This window comes from Cherax quadricarinatus, unplaced genomic scaffold (genome assembly GCF_038502225.1).
Source record: "Cherax quadricarinatus isolate ZL_2023a unplaced genomic scaffold, ASM3850222v1 Contig216, whole genome shotgun sequence".
Taxonomy (NCBI): Eukaryota; Metazoa; Arthropoda; class Malacostraca; order Decapoda; family Parastacidae; genus Cherax; species Cherax quadricarinatus.
The window spans coordinates 91,874-118,376 of record NW_027195242.1 but is presented as its reverse complement, the minus strand read 5'-3'; the positions used below and the strand labels follow the sequence as shown (position 1 = coordinate 118,376).

Below are 26,503 nucleotides of genomic sequence, written 5' to 3'. Positions count from 1 at the left end.
ATTTACATACAAAAAACAATAACAAATCAATACAGTAAAGCAATAATATCACACTTACCTTTACTGAAGACTCCTGATAGTGTATGGAAGACAGGAGGAGGAGAGAGGGAGAACCCCCTTCCATAAATACTTTAGGTACTGAGTCCTTATTTTGGGTTACTTCCGTTCTTTATTTTTTAATGGCACTCAGACCAGCTTGAGAGTCACTGGACCCCTGTCGCTCCAAAAATTGTTCCAGAGAGCTCTGTTTCTGGCGTCATTTAAAGATTTGCCTAAAATGGGACAAGGCACTGTCATGGAATGTGTCACAGACACGGCCTGCAACAGCTTTGTTAGGGTGATGTTCCTCCACAAACGTTTGCACCTCACACCACTTTGCACAGATGTCCTTAATCTTTGAAGAAGGCACCTTCTTCCATCTCTCTTCCTCGTCCTCTGAAGCAATTTCCTGAGCTGTTGTCTGTTGCTGTTGTTGATGAAACTCTTGCAGCTTTTCAGTGATTAGCTCTTCACCGTGGTCCTCCACCACTCTTCCACATCCTGGCCACTCATATCCAACCCAAAGGAATTTCTCAATACCACAATACATTCCACAACAGGCGTAGGGCCGACAGGGTCAGCCCCAAACCCTTCAAAATCCTTCTCTTGGACACATTCTGGCCACAATTTTTGCCAAGCAGAGTTCATCATCCTGGAAGTCACTCCCTACCAAGCCTTATCTATAAGGGTTATGCAGTTAAGGATATTGAAGTGATCCTTTCAGAACTCTCTTAGGGTCAATTCAGTGTCTGAGGCCACATCAAAGCACCTTTGAAACATTACTTTGGTGTAGAGTTTTTTGAAATGTGAAATGATCTGCTGGTCCATGGGCTGGATGAGAGGAGTGGCATTAGGGGGCAAGAACTTCACTGTGACGAAACTAAACTCCTCACACAATTGGTTATCCAAGTCAGAAGGCACTTGAGTGGCAACTGATTTTCCAGGGGGTATTTCTTCACACTCGAGCCAAACATTCCATTGAACCAATCAAGGAAAATTTCCCTCGCAACTCATGCCTTATTGTTTACCTTCCACATCACACACAATTTACTCTTGGCAACACTGTTTTTCTTGAACACTCTGGGATTTTCAGTGATACATCAGTAAAGGCTTCACTTTGAAATCCCTACTAGCATTACTACAGAACAAGAGAGTTAGCCTATCATTTATAAGCTTGTGTCCTGGCAATGCCTTTTCCTCCTGCGTGATGTACGTCCTCTAAGGCATTTTCTTCCAAAAGAGGCCTGTTTCTTCACAAATGAACACTTGTTGGGGGAGGAATTCTTCTGCTTCTATATACTCCTGGAATTCATGCACAAATTTTTCAGCCACATGTTTGTCTGAACTTGCTGCCTCACTATGTCTTACAACACTGTGTATGCCCCTTTGCTTCTTGAAATTTACGAACCAGCCTTTGCTGGCCTTAAATTCAATAACAGCAGTACTTGTTCCAGGCATTTTCTTTATGAGATCCGCATGGAACTGCCTTGCCTTTTCATAAATTATCGACTGCACAATACTATCTCCCGCTAACTGTTCTTGGTTGATACACAATAACGACAATTTCTCCACATGTTCGACTGTTTCTGGCCTCTGTTTCAATATCACATTCGCCCCTTTTGCAACATCAGCTTCCTTGATTTCCTTTTTCTTCCCCACGATGGAAGCGATCGTTGAATGGGGCTTCCCGTACATCCTGGCAAGATCGTCCACACATATGCCACTTTCATATTTCTCTATGATTTCTTTCTTTAATTCAATCATGTTTCTCACCTTCTTTACCAAAGGCCTGGCACTAGGAGCTTTCTTTGGGGCCATGGGGGTTTATTTAGCAGTTGCAAGCACAAAAAACAATGGATTATTATGAAATGTTTCGTATGAATGTGGGGTGTGATACTCACTTGCCGAGAAACAGTGCCAGACTGACACTGAATGCATCTGTGAGGCTTTGTGTGTGCAGGGCCACCACTGGGACATGTTCCGTAAGAACGCCGAAATCCAAGGGAAATCATGAAAACCAAGGCTATATTTTGACGGAAAAGTTGTCGACAACCAAATTCACGATAACCAAGACTCACGAAAACCAACGTCTTGGAGACCTTGAAAGCTAGTGTACTGAGTGGCTGTAGGAAGGAGATTGAGATACTTGATGCTGAGATGCAATGCTGCCCATTTCCATGACCGAAGTTCTCATACAGCATACATTACTGACTCATCGGGGAGGGTCCTTCGTAACTCTGAGTTGTCGATAAACAAGTATGTACATTGGTAAGTGAGGAGAGGCTGTATTTATTTCAACAAGCCAGCCATTTCCCACCGATGGAGGGTGACCCAAAAAGAAAGAAAACAAAAAAAAAAAAAAAAAAGGAAAAAACTCTCGTCATTGTTCCACACTATCACCATCATTCATACATAATCACTGTCTCTGCAGAGGCGCACAGATACAACAGTTTACATGTCAATCCAAACAGCCAATATCCCAAACCCCTCTAACCCTTTCACTGTCAAGACCCTGCTCACAAACTTGCTCTCAGTGTCGAAGAATTTAAAAAGATAATAAAAATTATTTTTTCTTATGAAATGATAGAGAATCTTTTCCTGATTGTCATGACACCAAAAGGATGAAATCTGATGGAAAACTACCAGAATTATACTCTCGCGAAGTTAGCGCTCTTGGCGATATTTACGCATCACTGATTTTGCTCACTCTGAGCCCTATTTTTGGCCAATTCCATTGTTCCAGTTGTCTAAACTCACAGCTATTTCACTAGAACTCCATTTGTTCTATCGACAGAGTACAATAAACCACTCATTTAATGATTTTAACTACCCAATAAAGTGATCAGAAATTGGTAATTTGGCGAATTTCATACACAATTCAAGTATGGCCAGTTTCAAAACAGAGGCCAGAATAAACAACACAGACATTCCTAGCTCTAAAATAACATTTTTCTCTGTTTATAAGTCACATCTCTTGGCCTCTCTTATATTACGTTTGCTTTCCAGTATGAATTTTTATTCATGCAAAAAATAGAAGATTTACTGTAATGCAGACTACCGCACTATTGTAAAAATGGTACAGCAAACCATCGTTTAACACAGTAGTTACATTCCTGAAAAACCATGGTAGTTCAAACCGTGTTAGACAAATTGAAAAACTTATGGGAAAAATAGGGTTACTTTCCTGGGAGCCCCAAAAAGTCAAACGACTTTTTTTGAAGACCAGGAGATCTTACAAAACTAAAAGCGAATATATAATCGTAGTTCATTGTCGTGATATATTATGTTTTTACTGCTTAAGACTACAAATACAACAGAAATAATAGTACATATTTCTTACCTTAAATTGTGGGTGGCGGTGTTTGTGGATGATTGTGAAGAGAGCGGAGAGTTATGCTGTGGCCTTACTGGGCTGAGGTGGATGGTAGAGGTTCTGGTACTGAAGTCGATGGTTGTGCTGGATCTCTGGGCTATTTTACCCTGTAGTACATTATACAACTGACGATAAGGTATCAGCTGCAACAGAAAATGTTTCAGGGCACTGCTTCTAGATTTGTCAGGGTCCTCCTCAGTGAAAAAGTCTAACTTTAAATCAGTCAAGTCAGTCAGTAAGTCAAGTCAGTCAGTAAGTGAAGTCAGTTGGTCAAGTCAGTCAGTAAATCAGTCAAGTCAGTAAATCAATCAAGTCAGTCAGTCAAGTAAGCCAGTCAATCAGTGAGGCAGTCAGTTCATCAGTCAAGTCAATTAGTCAAGTCAGCCAGTCAAGTCAGTCAGTTATTCATCACACAAACTCATATATATTTACCTCATTCTCTTCAATTGTACATATTGACCCTTCATTAAGGCCTCAGGCTATCTCTTGTCTAATATTTCTATTTTCTTGGTTAACCCTTAAGGGGGCCCACCTGCCTGCCCACCTGCCTGCCCGCCTGTCTGCCCGCCTGCCTGCACGCCTGCCTGTCTACCCGCCTGCCTGCCTACCCACCTGACTCTTCACATCAGTGCCTGCAACACTGTGTGAGAGACCTTATCAGTGTGTGGAGGGATCCCTTTAAGACTTAAACGCTTAAAACATTTCTTGCCACATTCAGCAACACTGGTACGGCTACTGGGTGCCATGATTGCTTGGCAGATACAAGATATGGCAATTAAAAGATCAAAACATTATTCACAAACATAGCCAGTTCCTAACACAGTGGAACTGGACACGTACGAATGAATGCTGGGATGGCGGGAGTGTCTGGGGTGGACACACACTCCAAATTTTTTCTCCTGCAAATTGAACCATTTTAAGTTAATTTTACGAAGTTTTATACAAAAATATGCCGCAATTCTTCAATAGTGCTATGACCAAAACGTGCCACATAAAACCATGTTAAACGACAGTCTACTGTATATATAATATCAGCACATTTGTGAGAGCATATTAGACCCACCAGCTGAGGCATATTGGATGTGTGGTGTAATTTGTTTACTCTTGAACAATGGCAAAAATCGAACATTTCCGCTAATTTGAGCTCAATTTTAAGATACTTTTTGTCTGAAAACCATTCGAAATCATCTCTATTTCTGTAATATATGTTTCATTTTATCAAAAGAGACCAAGAAAATGAAAATACAACCATAAATATCATACAAAAATACACTGCAAAGTCGGTGTTTTAAACCACAAACATAAGAACATAAGAACATAAGAACGAAGGAACACTGCAGAAGGCCTACTGGCCCATGCGAGGCAGGTCCAAGTCTCCTACCGGCTTAAGCCAATGCACCCAACCTAGTCAGGTCAGGTCACATTGACTTAAGGGAGGAACACGGCAACCGTCCTGGTAGCACAAGCTAGTCAGGTCCAACTCACACCCACCCACATCCACTCATGTATTTATCCAACCTATTTTTAAAGCTCTATAACGGTACTTGGGAGTTTGTTCCACTCATCCACAACTCTATTACCAAACCAGTACTTTCCTATATCCTTCCTGAATCTGAATTTTTCCAACTTAAAACCATTGCTGCGAGTCCTGTCTAGGCTAGATATTTTCAGCACACTATTTACATCCCCTTTATTTATTCCTGTCTTCCATTTATACACCTCAATCATATCCCCCCTAATTCTACGTCTTTCTAGAGAGTGCAGATTCAGGGCGTCAGTCTATCCTCATAGGGAAGGTTTCTGATACATGGGATCAACTTTGTCATCCTCCTTTGTACATTTTCCAGAGAATTTATATCCATTCTGTAATACGGTGACCAAAACTGTGCAGCATAATCTAAATGAGGCCTAACCAAGGATGTATAGAGTTGAAGAACAACCTGAGGACTCCTATTATTTATGCTTCTTGATATGAAGCCAAGGATTCTATTAGCTTTATTGCAAACACTTATGCACTGTTGTCTTGGTTTCAGATTACTGCTAACCAGAACTCCTAAATCTTTTTCGCAATCCGTAATATTAAGATCTACATTATTTAGTTTATATGTGGCATGGTTATTGTCAGGTCCAACATTTAGAACTTTGCATTTGTCTATATTAAACTGCATCTGCCACTTCTCCGACCACTGCATCAGTCTGTTCAAATCTTCCTGGAGTGCTCGAATGTCCTCGTCAGAATGAATTCGACGGCCTATTTTGGTGTCATCAGCAAACTTGCCGATGTCACTCTTTATGCCCTCATCTATGTCGTTTATGTAGATTGTGAACAGCAGGGGGCCCAACACTGACCCCTGTGGAACACCGCTCGTGACGCTTCCCCACTCTGATTTCTCCCCATTTATGTAAACTCTGCTGCCTATTTGTCAACCATGCCTCTATCCAGGAAAAAATTTCTCCTCCTATTCCATGTGCTTTAATTTTCCTCAATAGTCTCTGATGTGGGACCCTGTCAAAAGCCTTACTGAAGTCCATATACACAATATCATATTCATTACCATGATCTACCTCCTCAAATACCTTAGTGAAAAAAGTTAATAAATTCGTAAGGCAGGAACGCCCCTTTGTAAAACCATGCTGAGATTCGTTGATTAATTTATGCTTTTCAAGGTGGCTATGAACTGCCTCGGCAATTATTGATTCCATAAATTTTCCCACTATGGAGGTTAGGCTTATTGGTCTATAGTTCAAAGCTAAGGACCTGTCACCTGTTTTGAAAATAGGTATCACATTTGCCATTTTCCACTTATCTGGCACCATGCCAGTTTGTAGTGATATGTTGAAAAGATTAGCCAAAGGTGTGCTAAGCTCCTCTTTACATTCCTTTAGAACCCTTGCATACAGTTCATCAGGGCCTGGGGATTTGTTAGGTTTTAATTTATCTATTTGCCTAAGGACCATGTCACTTGTGACAGCAGGGAAAGAAGTTGAGGATCAAGAAGACGAATGGAAAGGTAGAAACGATGAAGAAGAAAGAGACTGCCGTGGAAACTGTTGTGGAAACATCCAATACATTCTCAGTGCTACCCGACGAATGTGAGTTGACTACTGGGAACGACACGACGAAAGACATTAAGGAAGGTAAGAATATTGTTGTTGTTGGGGATAGCCAAGTTAGGTATATGGATAGGGCGTTCTGCTTGAAGGACAGGAGTAGGAGACAGAGAGTTTGCTTTCCTGGGGCTGGGATGGAGGATATTGTTAGCCGTCTGGATGACATCATGAGAGGTAATGGGTGAATCCTATTATCTGTCTCAGTGCTGGAGGCAACGATGTTGGCAGACGTAGGAGTGAGGACCTGATTAGCAGGTATAGGTCAGCAATAGAAATAATTAGAAGTAAGGGTGGGAACCCTCTCATATGTGGTATTTTGCCAAGGAGGGGAGTTGGAAGTGAATGGTTGTCCAGGGCAATTGGTGTCAATTGCTGGCTGGACAAATACTGTAAGGAAAATGCGGTAACATTCATTGACAACTGGGACCTCTTCTATGGCAGAAATGACATGTATGCTAGGGATGGGGTTCACTTATCTAGGTGTGGGGTGGGAGCACTGGCAACTGCAGTGGAGGGAGCAGTTAGGACTTTAAACTAGGAATAGTTAGTGGTATGGGTTTTGGCAGGAAAACAGTGAAGTCCCAGTGTAGTAATATTACGAGTTCTAGGGGAACTAGTAATAATAAGAACGAGATAGATATTGAAAAGCCAGGGACCTTGGGTGATAAAGACGGTAATAGGTTTAGTAGAAAAATAGAAATGAGCAGGAAGGGTAAAGAGAAAGGAGAGTCTTTCAATGTTTATTATGCTAATTGCCGTAGTGCTAGGAATAAGATGGACGAGTTGAGATTAGTTGCTAGTGTAGGTAACATTGATGTATTTGCCTTAACTGAGACGTGGTTTAATTCAAAAAGTCGGGACATGCCTGCGGAATGTCATATTCAGGGTTTTAAATTGTTCCAAGAAGATAGAAGTATTGGGAGGGGGGGTGGGGTGGCATTGTACGTCCGAGATCGCTTGAACTGTTGCATAAAAACGGGTATTAAGTCTGAAGTAACACATACAGAGTCTGTTTGGATAGAATTTTCAGAGGGGCATGAAAAACTGATTTTAGGAGTGATATACCGTCCCCCTAACTTAGATAGGGACCAAGGGAAACTACTATGGGAGGAAATTGTTAAGGCCACAAGGCACGATAATGTAGTAATTCTAGGAGACTTTAACTTTAGTCATGTTGATTGGAATTTCTTGACTGGGAATTTAGAATCGTACGACTTCTTAGAAGTATTTCAGGATTGTTTTTTGAAGCAGTTTGTGACAGAACCTACAAGGGGAAATAACCTGCTTGACTTAGTTATGGCAAACAATGAATCCCTTGTTAATAATTTAGAAATTTCAGAGGAACTGGGTGCTAGCGACCACAAATCAATTACATTTAGCATTGAATGGAAGTACGATAGTAGCGATAACTCAGTAACAGTCCCAGATTTTCGCTTAGCAGATTACGATGGGCTTAAAGAACACTTATCATCTGTTGACTGGGGTAACGAAGAGAGCTATCAATATGACAGTTTTCTGAACACTATACATGCTGCTCAAAGAGCGTTTATCCCATATAAAGAAATTAGATCAAATAGAAATGACCCAAAATGGATGAATAATAGGCTCAAATATCTACTAGGGCATAAGAAAGGAATTTATAGGCGTATCAAAAGAGGTGAGGGTCATCTTATGAATCAGTATATTGACATTAAGAGGGACATTAAAAAGGGGATAAGAAAAGCTAAAAGGGACTATGAAATTAAAGTTGCTAGGGATTCTAAAACTAACCCAAAAAGTTTTTTCCAGGTCTATAGAACAAAAGTTAGAGATAAGATAGGTCCCCTTAAAAATAACTATGGGCACCTTACTGACAATGAGAATGAAATGTGCTTGATTTTAAATAATTATTTTCTCTCAGTTTTTACACAGGAAGACACTAACAATATTCCAGTAATTAATTTTTACAGTGGGCTAGAAGAAGATAAATTATGTAACATCACAGTCACTAGTGAGATGGTTGTGAGGCAGATAGACAGACTGAAGCAAAATAAGTCGCCGGGTCCTGATGAGGTTTTTTCAAGGGTTCTTAAGGAATGCAAAATGGAACTCTGTGAACCATTAACTAATATTTTTAATTTATCTCTTCAAACAGGTGTAGTGTCTGATATGTGGAAGATGGCTAATGTAACTCCTATTTTTAAAACAGGGGACAAGTCGTTACCGTCAAATTACCGCCCAATAAGCCTGACCTCAATTGTAGGCAAATTACTAGAGTCAATTATAGCTGAGATTATAAGAAGCCATCTCGATAAGCATAGCTTGATTAATGATACTCAGCATGGATTCACAAGAGGCCGGTCTTGTCTAACTAATTTATTAACTTTCTTCAGTAAAGCTTTTGAGGCTGTTGACCACAATAAAGAATTTGATATTATTTACTTAGATTTTAGTAAGGCTTTTGATAGAGTTCCGCACCATAGACTGTTAAAGAAAGTGGCAGCCCATGGCATTGGGGGAAAAGTGCTCTCGTGGATCGAGTCATGGCTCACTGACAGGAAGCAGAGAGTGTCCATAAATGGGGTTAAATCCGAGTGGGGATCTGTAACAAGTGGCGTTCCACAGGGATCAGTCTTGGGCCCGTTGTTGTTTATAATATATATCAATGATCTTGATGAGGGAATTACTAGTGATATGAGCAAATTCGCCGATGACACAAAGATAGGTAGGATAATTGATTCAAACGTAGATGTTAGGGAACTTCAGGAGGATTTAAACAAACTCTATTCTTGGTCAGAAAAGTGGCAGATGCAGTTCAATGTAGATAAGTGCAAGGTTCTGAAGCTTGGGAGTGCCCATAACCCTAGTACTTATAAATTAAATGATGTAGAACTTAGCCATACAGATTGCGAAAAGGACTTGGGGGTTATGGTGAGCAGCAACCTTAAACCAAGACAGCAATGCCTAAGCGTACGTAATAAGGCAAATAGATTACTGGGATTTATATCAAGAAGTGTAAGCAACAGAAGTCCAGAGGTCATACTGCAGCTTTATACATCATTAGTAAGGCCTCACCTTGATTATGCAGCTCAGTTCTGGTCTCCGTATTACAAAATGGACATAAATTCGTTAGAAAACATTCAGCGTAGGATGACTAAATTAATACATAGCATCAGAAATCTTCCTTATGAAGAAAGATTGAAGACTCTTAAGTTACATTCACTTGTTAGACGAAGAATGAGGGGAGACCTGATCGAAGTGTATAAGTGGAAGATAGGTATTAATAAAGGGGATATTAATAAGGTCTTGAGGATGTCTCTCCAAGAGAGAACCCGCAGTAATGGATTTAAATTAGATAAGTTTAGATTTAGAAAGGACATAGGAAAGTATTGGTTTGGAAATAGGGTAGTTGATGAGTGGAACAGTCTACCTAGTTGGGTTATTGAGGCTAGGACTTTGGGTAGTTTCAAATCTAGGTTGGATAAGTACATGAGTGGGAAGGGTTGGATTTGAGTGGGACTTTCACATCAGAGCTTATTTCTTGGGTAGCATTGAAAATCGGGTTGGGTAAATGTTTTGTTAGTGGGATGAATTGTAAAGGACCTGCCTAGTATGGGCCAGCAGGCCTCCTGCAGTGTTCCTCCTTTCTTATGTTCTTATGTTCTTATGTTCTAATAGTGCACAGTTTATTATCGTCCTGTTCCACATAATTTATCATTACTGGAATATCGCTGGTATCCTCCTGTGTAAAAACTGAGAGGAAGTATGTGTTAAAAATTCTACACATTTCCTTATCACTGTCAGTGAGCTGACCCGAGGAACTTTTGAGTGGGCCTATCTTGTCCCTGATCTTACTTCTGTATACCTGAAAGAATCCTTTTGGGTTAGTCTTCGATTCTCTTGCAACTTTAACCTCGGAGATTTTTTTTCTCATTATGCACTGCGTGCTGCAGGATTTTTTTTTATACTATGCACACTGAGCACACGGACCCGTTCTCTCATATGTAGGACTACCAGGTTTCTCCCACCAGATATAAAGGCATTAGAATTTTGGCGTAGTATTACAGGACCGACATTGGCTTGCAAGCTGTAATATTATGGAGCTGACAGTGAAAGGGTTAAAGTGCAGGCATTGTACTTCCCACCTCTAGTTCTGGCTAACTGATTTCCCTGAATCTCTTCACAAAATACTACCCTGCTCACACTCCAACAGCTCATCAGGTCCCAAAAACTATTCGTTTCCATTCACTATCTAAGACACTCATGCACACTTGCTGGAAGTCCAAGCCCCTCATCCACAAAACCTCCTTTACCCCCTCCCTCCTACCTTTCCTAGGATGACCCCTGCCCTGCCTTCTTTCCACTACAGATTTATATGCACTCCAAATCATTCTACTTTGTTCCATCCTCTCTAAATAACCAAACCACCTCAGCAACCTTTCTTCAACCCTCTGACTAATACTTGTAAGAGAGAGAGAGAGAGAGAGAATCTTACCAATGGTATCCACAACTATGGCATCAGTGACAGAGTTAGCAGTGCTGAAGGAGACTTGACCTAGGAAGACTAGGAGGATGAAGAGCCAGAAGTACCAGTATCTCCAGGCACTGATACACTTGTCACCCTCATACTGCCCTCCCTGACACACTACACTGTGCCCAGGGACAACACGTGTCCAGGGACAACACGTGTCCAGGGACAACATGTAACAATCAGTATCCAGTGACAATCAGTGTCCAGGGACAGTGTCCAGAGTGCAGCAGTGGTGTGGGAGAGAGAATTTATTATTAGTTTTATTAACATTGTTATTCCTATTCTTAATATGATGATTATTTTTATTAGCAGCAGTAGTAGTAACAGTAGTAGTAGTGGTGTTATAATTAGTAGTAATAATAATAATTCTCCATGGGGAAGTGGAACAGAATTCTTCCTCCAGAAGTCATGCGTGTCGTAAGAGTCGACTAAAATGCCGGGAGCAAGAGGCTAGTAACCTCTTCTCCTGTATACATAAGTTAAAAAGAGAAACTTTTGTTTTTCTTTTTGGGTCACCCTGCCTCACTGGGCCGCCCCGCCTCGCTGGGCCGCCCTACCTTGGTGGGCCACCCTGCCTCGCTGGGCCACCCTGCCTCGCTGGGCCACCCTGCCTTGGTGGAAAATGGCCGATTTGTTGTTGAAAGGATAATAATAATTTATTTTAAGACGGTTATTTTCATATAGTCGGACTTGAGTCCTCGAAATGGGAAGTACAATGCCTGCACTTTAAAGGAGGGGTTTGGGATATTGGCAGTTTGGAGGGATATGTTGTGTATCTTTATATGTGTATGCTTCTGGACTGTTGTATTCTGAGCACCTCTGCAAAAACAGTGATAATGTGTGAGTGTGGTGAAAGTGTTGAATGATGATGAAAGTATTTTCCTTTTGGGGATTTTCTTTCTTTTTTTTGGGTCACCCTGCCTCGGTGGGAAACGGCCGACTTGTTGAAAAAAAAAAAAAAACATGTTACATGTTTGTACACTGGGTGAACAATGCCGAAAGTCCCCTTATATGCAGAGCATTTTGGGCAAACTTAAGACCAAGTTATGATTAATAAGGGAATAACAGTGATGTCAATGTAACCATTGTTATTAGTTGAGTTACAATGAATACAACAAACTTGAATATTCTATTAGCTCACTCTATATGGTTTTAATTAGTTGGGTAAAGAAGAACTACAGTTTTGATATAGAATATAAAAAATAAAGTACGTACAACAATTTAAAACAATGTAGTTGAAATAATTTTAAGTTTGAAGTAATGATTAAATGAGCAATCATCAAGCTTAATTTACAATAATGAAATTAAAACTTTTAAATTTGAAGTAAATGATCAAATAGTTGAAGAGTCATAAATTATTTAGGAGTTTCTTAAGTAACTGGTAAGTGTTAAGTATAGTGTTTGTCTGGCTAATTTTGGATGATGAGGTGATTTCTAAGTAGGACCTTAAATTGATTTGCAGACAGCAGGGGCCCTTTAGTGCGTTCTGGCAATGAATTCCAGATCTTTGGGCCCTTTATGTGCATAGTATTTTTGCACAGGGAGAGATGGATACGAAGGATATCGAAGAGTGATCTATGCCTTGTGTTATGCCTGTATGTTCTGTTGTAGTTATCAAGGAGTTTGAGAGGGTTAATATTTGAGTATAATGTTGTGTGTGTGTAGTAGGCACAATAATGTGTGGACGTTGTGTATATAAAGCCATTAAAGGCTCTTAAAAAGCAGCGGAGTGTGCTGTCTAGTGCAGGAGTTGGTGCAGAAGTGATCAAGGTCCCAGAATCGAAACGTGTGGGATGGATTGTGAAGGACCTGCCTAGTATGGGCCAACAGGTCTGCTGCAGTGTTCCTCCTTTCTTATGTTCTTATGTAATCATTCACACAGCAGCTTTTTGTTGGGTTATTAAAGGTTTAAGGTGATTTGCTGTGGTCGAGCCCCATGCACAAATACCATAGGTGAGGTAAGGGTATATGAGAGAGTGGTAAATAGCAAGAAGAGCCATTTGGGGTACATAGTACTGTATCTTTGAAAGGATGCCTACTTTTTTGGAGACTTTTTTTGATATTTGCTGTATGTAGGACTAGAATTTGAGACTGCAGTGAAGGTGGAGACCTCGAAATTTGCCCTCTGAGTATCTTGAAATGGGTGAACCATTTATTAATATGTTTAGCTGTACATTTGAAGCTCTGTTTCTAAATAGCATGAAGTAGGTTTTGTCTATATTGTGAGTAAGTTTGTTGGTAGTCAGCCAAGTAGAAATTTTTAGTAGTTTGCCATTTGCAGTGTCTGTTGGTATAGTTAGATTTTGGTGAGATAAGACATAAGTAGTGTCTTCTGCAAACAAAACGGGTTTAAGGAGTTTAGATGCATTTGCGAGGTCACTGATATAAATGAGAAAAAGAAGTGGGCCATGGACACTACCCTGTGGGACTCCAACAAGAACAGGTTATGTAGTGGAATTAATGCCATTTGTGTATACATATTAGTTTCTATTGCTAAGATAAGATTTTAAATAACTGAGTGTTCTCTGACCTTGTAATGTTCAGGCTTTAGGTGTAATATGTCATGGTCAACTGTATCAAATACCTTTTGTAGGTCCCAGGGGAATTTCATTTTTTTCGAGTGCCAATGTATAATTGCATCATTAGTACTCTTTTTTGGTCTAAATTCAAACTGACAGGGGTTGAATATGTTGTAGGACTAGACTTGTTAGTAAATTAATTTTTCAAGGATTTTAGATAGTAGGGGCAAGTTTGATATAGGTCTATAGTTGTTCAATTCAGTTGGATCACCTCCTTTGAGGATCGGGGTGACTCTTACTGTCTTGAGTATGGATAAGGTGGAAGATTTAATGGATTTGTTAAAAAGACTTACAATAACTGGTGACAACACATGAGAAGCTCTTTTATATATGAGTGATGGTAAGTTATTTAGGCCTCCTGTCTTGTTCTTTAGTGTTGTGGTGATGAGCAAGATTTCAGTAGGGTTTGTTGGGGCTAGAAATGGAGTATTTGGGTAGTTGCCAGCGAGATAATCTTTTGGCTGACTGTTTGAGTTTGGGATTTTGTTTGCTAGCTTTGCTCCTACAGCTGAAGAAAAGACATTAAGTTTGTTGGCAGTTTCTGTTGGCTGGAGGAGAGGTTCTTCTGGTTTCGTTAAATTAATCACTCTGTTTTGAGACAGCTTTTAAGATCCTAGAATTTCAGATAGAGTTTTCCAGGTCTTTTTTGTATCCCCTTTTATGTCATCAAATCTGTTTTCATAATACGTACAGTTTTTTAGACCTCCTTATTAGATTAGTAAGAATTAACGAGATGCATTTTGCCAGATCCTTTGTTATTACTCCCATTCTGTACTGTTTTTTATACAGATGTGTTTTATCGATAGATTTTAGAATGGTGTAAGCCAGTGGCTGTTTAGTCTCTGCTGTGATCTGCTTTGATTTTATTGGGCAAGGCCTCTTATAGAGGCTTTTGTTTTTTTTGCAGAAAAATATTGACACATTCATCAATATTGAGGTTGACTGCTAGCTCTCTCTGCCTGTCAATGTTACTCAATTCTAAAATAAAGTTATTAACTGATGACTCATCATGCAGTCAGAATGTGATTTGACTTGTGTCCTGGGATGATTTACATAAGTTGGTTATGAGAAAGGTGGGGTAGTGATTAGTGGTGTTATCTGTGATTATGCCTGATTTTAATGGGGAGATAGTGTTTGTCCAGATATGATCAAGCCAATGACTGTAAACATTAAATTCTTAATATAGCTATTGCCTATAAACCCTTTACCCATAAATGCTCCAAACGAATATATACGTTCTTACCGCTAGTGCCCTGAATGTATATACAGTGGACCCCCGGTTAACGATATTTTTTCATTCCAGAAGTATGTTCAGGTGCCAATACTGACCGAATTTGTTCCCATAAGGAATATTGTGAAGTAGATTAGTCCATTTCAGACCCCCAAACATACACATACAAACGCACTTACATAAATGCACTTACATAATTGGTCGCATTGGGAGGTGATCGTTAAGCGGGGGTCCACTGTATACAGTGGACTGTATGGCTGGCTGGCTCTATCTCCGTTTGTCTGTCTGTATCGATGTCTATCTCTGTCTCTCTGAATCTATCTCTGTCTCTATCTCTGTCTCACAGGTACACATAAATACAATTAAACATGGTATAAATGCTTGAAGATATAATGAGTAAACATGATGAGGCAGTCTTGTGGCTCTCTCTGAGACGGAGAGCTAGACGGATAGACAGGGAGCTTGACAGACAAATAGACAGACATGTTTGTGTACCAGTGAAAACAAAGCAGGTCTACGCTCATCAAATGTCACCTCTTATCTTGTCCTATCACTGCACCCTCGTGTATGCTCATCAAATGTCACCATTTATATTATCTCATCTTATGACTGCACTACCAGGCGTGGCTGACGCTTGTTTTACATGCTTCAAACCAACTTATTATTACATTATTATTATTATTCTTATTCTTCTTCTTCTTCTTCTTATTATTATTACATACTCCCACGTATCTAAAACATTGCTGGGTAAGTAAGTAAGTTTATTCAGGTATACACAAATACAGTTACATAGAATTATCATACATAGCAGCATATGTGTAGAGAACCTACGATAACCCAAAAACGTCAGACCTATAAATACTTTGTATATATTTCAAGACACCTGTCAGTGTGGTTGTGACTATTTTAATACAATTTCAGTACCTACTATTAGTGTCAGAACAAAGATTGGTTATGAAATGACAAGAACTATTATAAATTGTAATTGTCAGAACATAAAAATTATATATAATAATATGAAAATGAGAAAAAAAGGTATATCGGCAACACTCCTGCAAGTGGCAGGACTCGATGTTGCCATCAGGTGAGCATCCAGAGCCAACTTCACAGCATCATATCTAGGTAAGTACTGACCCTATTTGTTTTTTTTATCTTATAACACTTAGAAAAATGTTCTCTTTATTTTAATAAAAAATGATTTTTTTAATTTTCAAAATATTCGGGGCACTGGGCGAAAGAACATATATATACGTTTGGATCGTTTACGGGTTAAACTGTCCAAAGGTAGATCTATGCTGATGCGTGTAGCACTCTGACCTTGATTTTTCTCCCTTTGAAAGCATGTAAAAAATGTAGATCTACGTTCGGACAGTTTAACCCTTTCAGGGTCCACAGGCCCTCTAAGAGACTTGTTCTCAGGGTCTCCCAAATTTCAAAAAAAAAATTATTTTTTCTTATGAAAAGATAGAGAATCTTTTCCCGATCATAATGACACCAAAAGTATGAAATTTAATGGAAAACTTTCGGAATTATGCTCTCGCGAAGTTAGCGGTCTCGACGATGTTTATGCATTGGAGATTTTGCCCAATTTGAGCCCTATTTTTGGCCAATTCCAGTGTACTAGTGGACAAAAATCATACCTATTTTGCCAGAACTCCATTTTTTCTATCGAATGAGTACAAGAAACCACCCATTTACTGATTTCAACTATCCAATACAGTGGTCAGAATTCTGCAATTTTACCAATTTCACACAAATTTCAAAAGATGCCAATTTCCGAATAGGGTCCAGAATAAACAAGAAAGACATTCCTGGCACTAAAATAACATTTCCTATGCTCATCAGTCACGTCCACATGCCTCTCTTACATTCTTTTGCTTTCCATTTTGAATTTTTATTCTCACAAAATATAGAAGATTTACTGTTATGCAGACTACTGCATTAGTGTAGAAATGGTATAAATAATATCAGTGCACTTGTGAAAGAATATTAGACTCACCAGTTGACGTGTATAGGACGCTTAGCATGATTTCTTTGCTTTTGAACTTTGGTAAAAATTGAACATTTCTGCTACTTTGAGCTCAATTTCAAGGTACTTTTCATTGTAAAACCAGTCAAAATCGTCTCAATTTCTGTAATATGTCTTCCATTCTATCAAATGAGACCAGGAAAACTAGAATACAACAATAAATACCATACGAAAATACAGTGCAAAGTCGCTGTTTTAATCCAAAAACACAGTCAAAGTTTTTTTTTTTCTCATTACGCACTGTATGCTGCAGGATTTTTTTTATACTGAGCACACTGACCACATAGACCCATTCTTTCATATGTAGGCCTACCAGCTTTCTCTTACTAGATTTGAAGGCGCTAGAATTTATGAGTACTAGTACGTCAAGGGCCCTGGCACGTAAGCCGTAATAGTACGGCCGAAACCCTGAAAAGGTTAATGGTTAAATCTTAAGTTACCGGGAATTTACCTGGAGAGAGTTCTGGGGGTCAACGCCCCCATGGTCTGGTGTGTGACCAGACTTCATGGTGGATCAGAGCCTGATCAACCAGGCTGTTACTGCTGACTGCACTCAATCCAAAGTACAAGCCACAGCCCGGCTGGTCAGGTACCGACTTTAGGTGCTTGTCCAGTGCCAGCTTGAAGACAGCCAGCGGTCTATTGGTAATCCCGCTTATGTATGCTGGGAGGCAGCTGAACAGTCTTGGGCCCCAGACACTTACTGTATTGTCTCTTAACGTGCTAGTGACACCCCTGCTTTTCATTGGGGAGATGTTGCATCATCTGCCGAGTCTTTTGCTTTCATTGTGAGTGATTTTCGTGTGCAAGTTCGGTACTAGTCCCTCTAGGATTTTCCAGGTGTATATAATCATGTATCTCTCCCGCCTGCGTTCCAGGGAATACAGGTTTAGGAACTTCAAGTTTTCCTAAGATACTCTTCCAGTATATGAACTTTAATAGAAACAATGTATGATGCCAAGACAAATCCAATCCCATTACTAAATTTACCATTTATAATATTGTTATATGATTTGTCCTATCTAACTATTTTAAATCTAATAATTTATGTACCTAATTAGGTATGTATCTAATTATGTATATATCTAATAATATTTTCAAATGTCCTAGGTAGTAGGTTGGTAGACAGCAACCACCCAGGGAGGTACTACCATCCTGTGGTAGTAGGTTCGTAGACAGCAACCACCCAGGGAGGTACTACCGTCCTGTGGTAGTAGGTTGGTAGACAACCACCCAGGGAGGTACTACCGTCCTGTGGTAGTAGGTTGGTAGACAGCAACCACCCAGGGAGGTACTACCATCCTGTGGTAGTAGGTTGGTAGACAGCAACCACCCAGGGAGGTACTACCATCCTGTGGTAGTAGGTTGGTAGACAGCAACCGCCCAGGGAGGTACTACCGTCCTGTGGTAGTAGGTTGGTAGACAGCAACCGCCCAGGGAGGTACTACCGTCCTGTGGTAGTAGGTTGGTAGACAGCAACCGCCCAGGGAGGTACTACCGTCCTGTGGTAGTAGGTTGGTAGACAACAACCACCCAGGGAGGTACTACCGTCCTGTGGTAGTAGGTTGGTAGACAGCAACCGCCCAGGGAGGTACTACCATCTTGTGGTAGTAGGTTGGTAGACAACAACCACCCAGGGAGGTACTACCGTCCTGTGGTAGTAGGTTGGTAGACAACAACCACCCAGGGAGGTACTACCGTCCTGTGGTAGTAGGTTGGTAGACAGCAACCACCCAGGGAGGTACTACCATCCTGTGGTAGTAGGTTGGTAGACAGCAACCGCCCAGGGAGGTACTACCGTCCTGTGGTAGTAGGTTGGTAGACAACAACCGCCCAGGGAGGTACTACCGTCCTGTGGTAGTAGGTTGGTAGACAGCAACCGCCCAGGGAGGTACTACCGTCCTGTGGTAGTAGGTTGGTAGACAACAACCACCCAGGGAGGTACTACCGTCCTGTGGTAGTAGGTTGGTAGACAGCAACCGCCCAGGGAGGTACTACCATCTTGTGGTAGTAGGTTGGTAGACAACAACCACCCAGGGAGGTACTACCGTCCTGTGGTAGTAGGTTGGTAGACAACAACCACCCAGGGAGGTACTACCCTCCTGTGGTAGTAGGTTGGTAGACAGCAACCACCCAGGGAGGTACTACCATCCTGTGGTAGTAGGTTGGTAGACAGCAACCACCCAGGGAGGTACTACCGTCCTGTGGTAGTAGATTGGTAGACAGCAACCCCCCAGGGAGGTACTACCATCCTGTGGTAGTAGGTTGGTAGACAGCAACCCCCCAGGGAGGTACTACCGTCCTGTGGTAGTAGGTTGGTAGACAACAACCACCCAGGGAGGTACTACCGTCCTGTGGTAGTAGGTTGGTAGACAGCAACCACCCAGGGAGGTACTACCGTCCTGTGGTAGTAGGTTGGTAGACAGCAACCACCCAGGGAGGTACTACCGTACTGTGGTAGTAGGTTGGTAGACAGCAACCACCCAGGGGGGTACTACCGTCCTGTTGTAGTAGGTTGGTAGACAGCAACCACCCAGGGAGGTACTACCGTCCTGTGGTAGTAGGTTGGTAGACAGCAACCACCCAGGGGGGTACTACCGTCCTGTGGTAGTAGGTTGGTAGACAGCAACCACCCAGGGAGGTACTACCGTACTGTGGTAGTAGGTTGGTAGACAGCAACCACCCAGGGGGGTACTACCGTCCTGTGGTAGTAGGTTGGTAGACAGCAACCACCCAGGGAGGTACTACCGTCCTGCCAAGTGAGCGCAAAAGGAAAGCCTGTAATTGTTTTACATGATGGTAGGATTGCTGGTGTCTTTTTTCTGTCACATAAATATGCAAGATTTCAGGTACATCTTGCTACTGCTACTTACACTTAGGTCACACTACACATACATGTACAAGCATATATACACACACCCCTCTGGGTTTTCTTCTATTTTCTTTCTAGTTCTTGTTCTTGTTTATTTCCTCTTATCTCCATGGGGAAGTGGAACAGAATTCTTCCTCCATAAGCCATGTGTGTTGTAAGAGGCGACTAAAATGCCAGGAGCAAGTTGCTAGTAACCCCTTCTCTTGTATAAATTACTAAATTTAAAAAGAGAAACTTTGTTTTTCTTTTTGGGCCATCCTGCCTTGGTGGGATACGGCAGGTTTGTTGAAAGAAGACGATGTTCAAATGTACTGCTCCATAACCCATATCAATATTACCTGGAGAGAGTTCCGGGGGTCAACGCCCCCGCGGCCCGGTCTGTGACCAGGCCTCCTGGTGGATCAGAGCCTGAATTAGTATTAACCTGCCCGAAATGCCTAGGCATGCTAATGGCCGTCTTTGTAATTAATATCTTATAGCTTGTAAACCACACTTTGTAAACTTTGCAAGGAAATAAACATCTGAATTGAAGTAACGAGACACTGGACTCGGAGATTCTTGTAGGATTTGTTATAGTTGGCACAAGTAAGCAGTTGCTCATAGTGTTTGTGAATTCAGTTACATGTGGGTTGTGGTGATGGATGAGGTTTATATATAAGTCACGTGTAAGTACTAGGTGGTGTTTATTTATCTTTGTGTCAGTTATTGTGTTTCTCAGGTTTTCACTAACTGAGTTAATATTGGAGTGAGGTTCTCCGTAGATTGCTCCAACTGTTAAGTTTTTTAGCTTTTTGTATTTAAATTTAGCAAATATATATTCACCATACTAATTCCTAGTGCAAGTAGAGTGCATCAGAGTAATACAGTGGTACCCCGAGTTTCGAACTTTCTTCGTTCCAGATGGCTGTTAGTGCCGTTACTGAACGAATCTGTTCCAATAAGGAATAATGTAAATTAGATTAGTCTGTTTCAGACCCCCAAAAATACGCTAACAAAAGCACAGACAATAATACACTTATAAAACTGTTCGAGTTGGGAGCTGTACGAAACTCTGAGTACCACTGTATATAGCTGTACGAAACTCGGGGTACCATTGTATATAGCTGTACGAAACTCGGGGTACCACTGTAGATAGCTGTATGAAACTCGGAGTACCACTGTATATAGCTGTTCAAAACTTGGGGTACCACTGTATATAGCTGTACGAAACTCGGGGTACCACTGTATATAGCTGTACGAAACTCAGGGTACCACTGTATATAGCTGTGCCACCTCCTAATTAATCTGCTCTACAATTGTGTATGGCTGTGTAGCCAGGTACGGAATAGATGTTTATGGCAGCAATAGTAATAGCAGCAGCAGCAGTAGTAGTAGTAGTAGCAATAATAGTAGTAAAAGGTCAGAGTTAATGGTTGAAACAGTGACTGGTAATTTTAAGATAACTGTGAGAAGAATTGAGTAATCAGTCAGTCTATTAGTCAGGTAGACAAGTCTGTTACACAGTCAGTGAGTCAGTCACACAACTTTATAGAATGCAGGCTGCAACTCTGGCCTTGTGTAAAGTAAAAGGACACAAGTGCAACTAATGTGACATTTTATTGTGGCAACGTTTCGCTCTCCAGGAGCTTTATCAAGCTGTTACAAACAATACATAGACACAGAGGGTATATAAAGGCTCAGAGTGAGGTGCAATACTAGTGAGGTACCATTTCGATGTTCACTAGTGGTAGTAGTAGTAGTAGTAGTAGTGGTAGTAGTGGTAGTGACAAAAGTAATACAATATGGTAGAGCAATTAATTCGTACATGAGTAAAAGGATATAAAAGCTATTACTTGGGTAACATAAAAATAGGTTGGACAAATATAGACTGGAAAGAGGCAGCTTGTTTCAGTGTTCACTCTCTGTAATGTGCTTTGTGTAGTATAACAGGAGAGACTATGTGATGGCAGGGTTTACTGTTTTCAGGAGGATTCTTGTTAAGACTTCAGAGATGGTGAAGCTGCCGTTGTTTTGTTTAACTGTATTAGAAACAGCGATCAGCGCTGATTCGAGGCACTTGCGTCTGCGGAAATTAGTTTCTTTAATCACTAATTGGGCGTCTCTGAATTTCATGAGATGATTGGTGGAATTTCGGTTTTATACACAGGCGTTGTTCAAGTTATCACTCCTACATGCGTAAATGTGTTCATTGAGGCGGGTGTCGAGGTTTCTTGCTGTTTCACCTACATAAATCTTGTCACAGCCTCCACAGGGTATAGTGTAAACTCCTGCATTGACTGGTTCATGGAGCTTGGATTTTGTCCTGGTTATATCCTTTATTGAAGTGGTAGAAGCGATGGCGACTCTGGTGTTAGCTTGTGAAAGTACTTTTGAGACGTTCAGTGCAACCTGGCTGTTGGGAAGAATTATAACTTTGCTGGGAGTGGTGTTGGTGTGTGGAGAATTAATGATCTGAAGAGCTCTTTTCTTGCAGTCTTTGATGAAAAAGGAAGGAAAATGTAACTCAGTGAATGTTTGGTGAATGAATGAAACAAGCTGCCTCATTCCAGTCTATATTTGTCCAACCTATTTTTATGTTACCCAAGTAATAGCTTTTATATCCTTTTTCACATGTACGAATTAATTGCTCTACCATATTGTATTACTTTTGTCACTACTACTACTACTACTACCACTAGTGAACATGTAAATGGTACCTCACTAGTACTGCACCTCACTCTGAGCCTTTATATACCCTCTGTGTCCATGTATTGTTTGTAATGGCTTGATAAAGCTCCTGGAGAGCGAAACGTTGCCACAATAAAATGTCACATTAGTTGCACTTGTGTCCTTTTACTTTACATATTGTCGGTAATTGTACCAACTTTATTACAACTCTGGTCTTGAAGAGTGCAAAGTAATTTTAATGGATGGTCTGTTAACCCTTAAACTGTCCAAGCATAAATCTACGTTCACTCGCGTAGCGCTCCAAATATTTTAAAAATAAAAAAAATATTTTTTTTTAAAATGAAGAGCACATTTTTCTACATATTATAGGATAAAAAAAATTTAGGATCAGTACTTACTGAGATATAAGACTGCGAAGTTTTCTCTGGATGCTCACCTGACGGCAACAATCAACTCTTGCCACTTGCACAAGTGTTGCGAATATACCTTTTTTAGTCATTTTTATTTTAATTTATATATTTTTTATGTTCTGATAATTACAATTTATAATAGTTCTTATAATTTCACAGCCGATCTTTGTTCTGACACTAATATTATGTACTGAAATAGTGCTCAAATAGTAACAATCACATTGACAGGTGAACATTTACACCTGCCTGGGTTATTTACTATTGTCTAGAAATATATACAAAGTGAAGATTGAGACACTTACGCAATATATGGGAATCTTTATTTAGGAAACGTAGTTTAAGGTAATCAGTCCCTCGGCCGAGGGACTGATTACGTCAACTCCTCCTCTCCTTACATCTTCTGCTTTGTTTTGGACTGATGAAGCCACTGTGTGGCAAAACGCTTCCTGAATAAAGATTCCCACATGTTGCTTAAGTGTCTCAATCTTTAACTTGTCGGTTTTCAAAACCATTCATCACATATATACAAAGTATTTATAGGTCCCAGCAATGTTTTAGATACCCTGGCATATACCCTGAAGCATGTTGTTATGAAAGACAGCCCAATACTGTTGACAGCCCAGTGACATTTATGTTGTTATGAAAGACAGCCCAATACTGTTGACAGCCCAGTGACATTTGATAAATGCCCACTGCTCCAGCTAACCCTCGCTGTATGTGTTATCACTGTTACACACAAACATGTCTTGTCTATCTGTGTGTCTGTCTATCTGTCTGCCTGTCTGTCTGTCTCTGCTTATCTGTCTAGCACTGCTTATCTTTCTGTCTGCCTGTGTGCCTGGAGCATATATCAAACTCCTTGAAGAATGGTGTTATGACAACTGCTGACAGCTCAGTGACCTTCAATAAATGGGCACTAGGGGAACCCTGGCTTCACTTGTTTTCACTGATACACACAAACATGTCTGTCTGTCTGTCTGTCTATCTATGCCTGGAACTTTTGGGTTACCCTGGGTAATTTACACTATGTATAGTAACTGTACTTATGTATACATGTGAGAGAGAGACAGAGATAGACAGATATATAGATAAACAGAGATGTAGATAGACAGAGATATAGACATACAGAGATATAGACAGAGAGACAGCCAAAGGCAGCCAGCCAGCCAGCCAGTCAGCCGGCCAACCTGCCAGTCTGCCGAATACATAAGAGCATAAGAAAAAAGGAACACTGCAGCAGGCCTACTGGCCCATGTGAGGCAGGTCCATGTCACCCCCCACGACTCAGACCAATGACCCACCTAGTCAGGTCACATCCACTGAAGGAAGGAGCACAACATCAAACTTAGTAGCACAAGCTAGTCAGGTCTAACTCACACCCACCCACACCCACTCATGTATTTATCTAACCTATTTTTACTTTTCTCTGAAAAGGGGAGTGTTAATGCGGCATGGCATCAGTGAATCCCTGGTATTTGCCACGCTATATGATCTAGCTGGCGCTCAATTGAACTGGTGCTCCCACAAGGTAGTAAGTGGTTACTGATTTTTTTTATTACTGCGCACACTGAGTACACAGACACATTCTTTCATGTCTAGGCGACTCAAGCCTATTGCACCAAATTTGAAGGACTGAAAAATAAAACGTAGATCTACGTTCGGAGCACTATGCGTACAAACGTAGATTTACATTTGGACAGTTTAAGGGTTTAGAAGAAAACACAGTGACCATGACTCAGTCATTACCTGACATTCGCTGACAGGCCATCCCAGGTAGCATTGACTCCATCTAGCTTATACCAGTGTCCTATGACCTCCTCCTCTTTCTCCTGGAGGCCACGACCAGAGTGGAGAAGTGTTAGATTGTGGTCTCCCTGCAAGTCTGACAGCATTAAACCATGGTCTTTCTGCAGGAGTGACAGTCTCAGGTCTGGGGTGGTCTTGTTACCCAGGTAGCACGACCATGGGTCTTGGCAGGTGGCTATGCAGTCCCATGCCAGGGCTATGTAGCACCCTCCTGGAGACAGACCAATGGCAATTAACAGGAGGAAGGAGTAGACCAGCATGGGATAACAGACATAAATACAATAACTACCAAATGTGACCAATCAAGTGACTCAACATATTAAAATTGGATTACTTTGGATTTAGAAAGAAAAGCCATGGTTAAGGGACAGAATGGTGGAGTGGAAAAATCTACCAAGTAGGACAATAGAGGCTTAAATCTTGATTTGTTTTAAGCAGAGGTGGGTCATGAAGGGTTGGAGGGGGATCTGCTTAGCATGGAGCAGCAGGCCTATTATTTTTAAAGGTGGGCAATTCATTAGATTCGATGACTCTGATAATTCGTTCCAATTACCGTCGTCCTGACTCAGTAGCAATGGGCTTTTTGCCAGACCAGGCTTATCAGTCACTGGCAACACCGCCACTTGGGCGGTGCTGTCCACTAGCTGCCCTGCCACCCTTGGTTCTGCCCTCAAGGGGGGCACAAATGCCAGGGAGCTGTAGCATGTCACCATCAGCCCCAACATCAGCAGGAAGATGGTGTGGCGGTATGAAGGGAAGGCATCGGCGAGAGTCGCCACCACTGGCTTCATCAGCATCACCAGTATCAACAACACAGCTGAGAAGGTGCCCATCACTGACACCGGGATGCCAAGCTGAACGCCAATCACCACCAGGAATGGTATGATTGGTGATGTACCTGAAATATTATTATTATATTAATGGTAATTTTTTTTAATTGACACTTTGGCTGTTTCCAACCAAGGCGGGGTGACCCATAAAAGAAAAAATACTCTCATCATTCACTCCATCACTGTCTAGCCAGAGGAATGCTTAGACTACAGTTATAAAACTGTAACATAACATCCCTCCTTCAGAGTGCAGACACTGTACTTCCCATCTCCAGGACTCAAGTCTAGCCTGCTGATTTCCCTGAATCTATTCATAAATGTTACCTTGCTTACACTCCAACAGCATGTCGTCATAAAAAATATTTGTTTCTACTCGCTCCAATTTAACATGCTCACACATGCTTGCTCGAAGTCCAAGCCCCTCGCACACAAAACTTCCTTTACCCCTCCCAAACTTTCCAAGGCCGACCCCTACCCTGCCCTCCACTACAAATTCATATGATTTCCAAGTTATTCTATTTTGTTCAATCCTCTTTAAATGACTGAACCAGCTCACCAACCCCTCTGCAGCTTTCTGGATAATACTTTTAGTAACCCCACACCTCCTAATTTCCAAACTACAGATTTTCTTCATTATATTCACACTGCACATTGCCCACAGACATAACATCTCCACTGCTTCCAGCCTTCTCCTTGTTGCAACATTCATCACCCATACTTCACACCCATATAAGAGTGCTGGTATAACTATACACTCATACATTTCCCTCTTTGCTTCCACAGATGAAGTTCTTTGTCTTCACAAACTCCTCAGTGCACCGCTCACCTTTACACCTCGTCAATTCTATGATTCGCCTCATCTTTCATAGACCCATCTGCTGACAAGTCCCCTCCCAAATATCTGAATACATTCACTTAAAACTCCTTCCATCTGATATCCACTATTCCATTACCTAAATTTTTTTGTTATCCTCATAACCTTACTCTTTCCTATTTTCACTTTTAATTTTCTTCTTTTACATACCCTACCAAACTCATCAACCAAC

The 26,503-nt window shown here is 41.0% G+C and overlaps 1 protein-coding gene across 1 annotated transcript in view; it reads right to left on the bottom strand.

Annotated features, from left to right (window-relative positions):
* Positions 1-26,503, bottom strand: part of LOC128691029 (major facilitator superfamily domain-containing protein 6) — a 159,143-nt gene that overhangs the window by 112,036 nt on the left and 20,604 nt on the right. The window contains exons 3-5 of the mRNA XM_070080197.1: positions 25,181-25,525; positions 24,568-24,838; positions 10,998-11,152 (exon numbers count right to left, since the gene is read on the bottom strand). Coding sequence (XP_069936298.1) covers positions 10,998-11,152; positions 24,568-24,838; positions 25,181-25,525 — 771 coding nt within the window. The remainder of the gene's footprint in view (positions 1-10,997; positions 11,153-24,567; positions 24,839-25,180; positions 25,526-26,503) is intronic.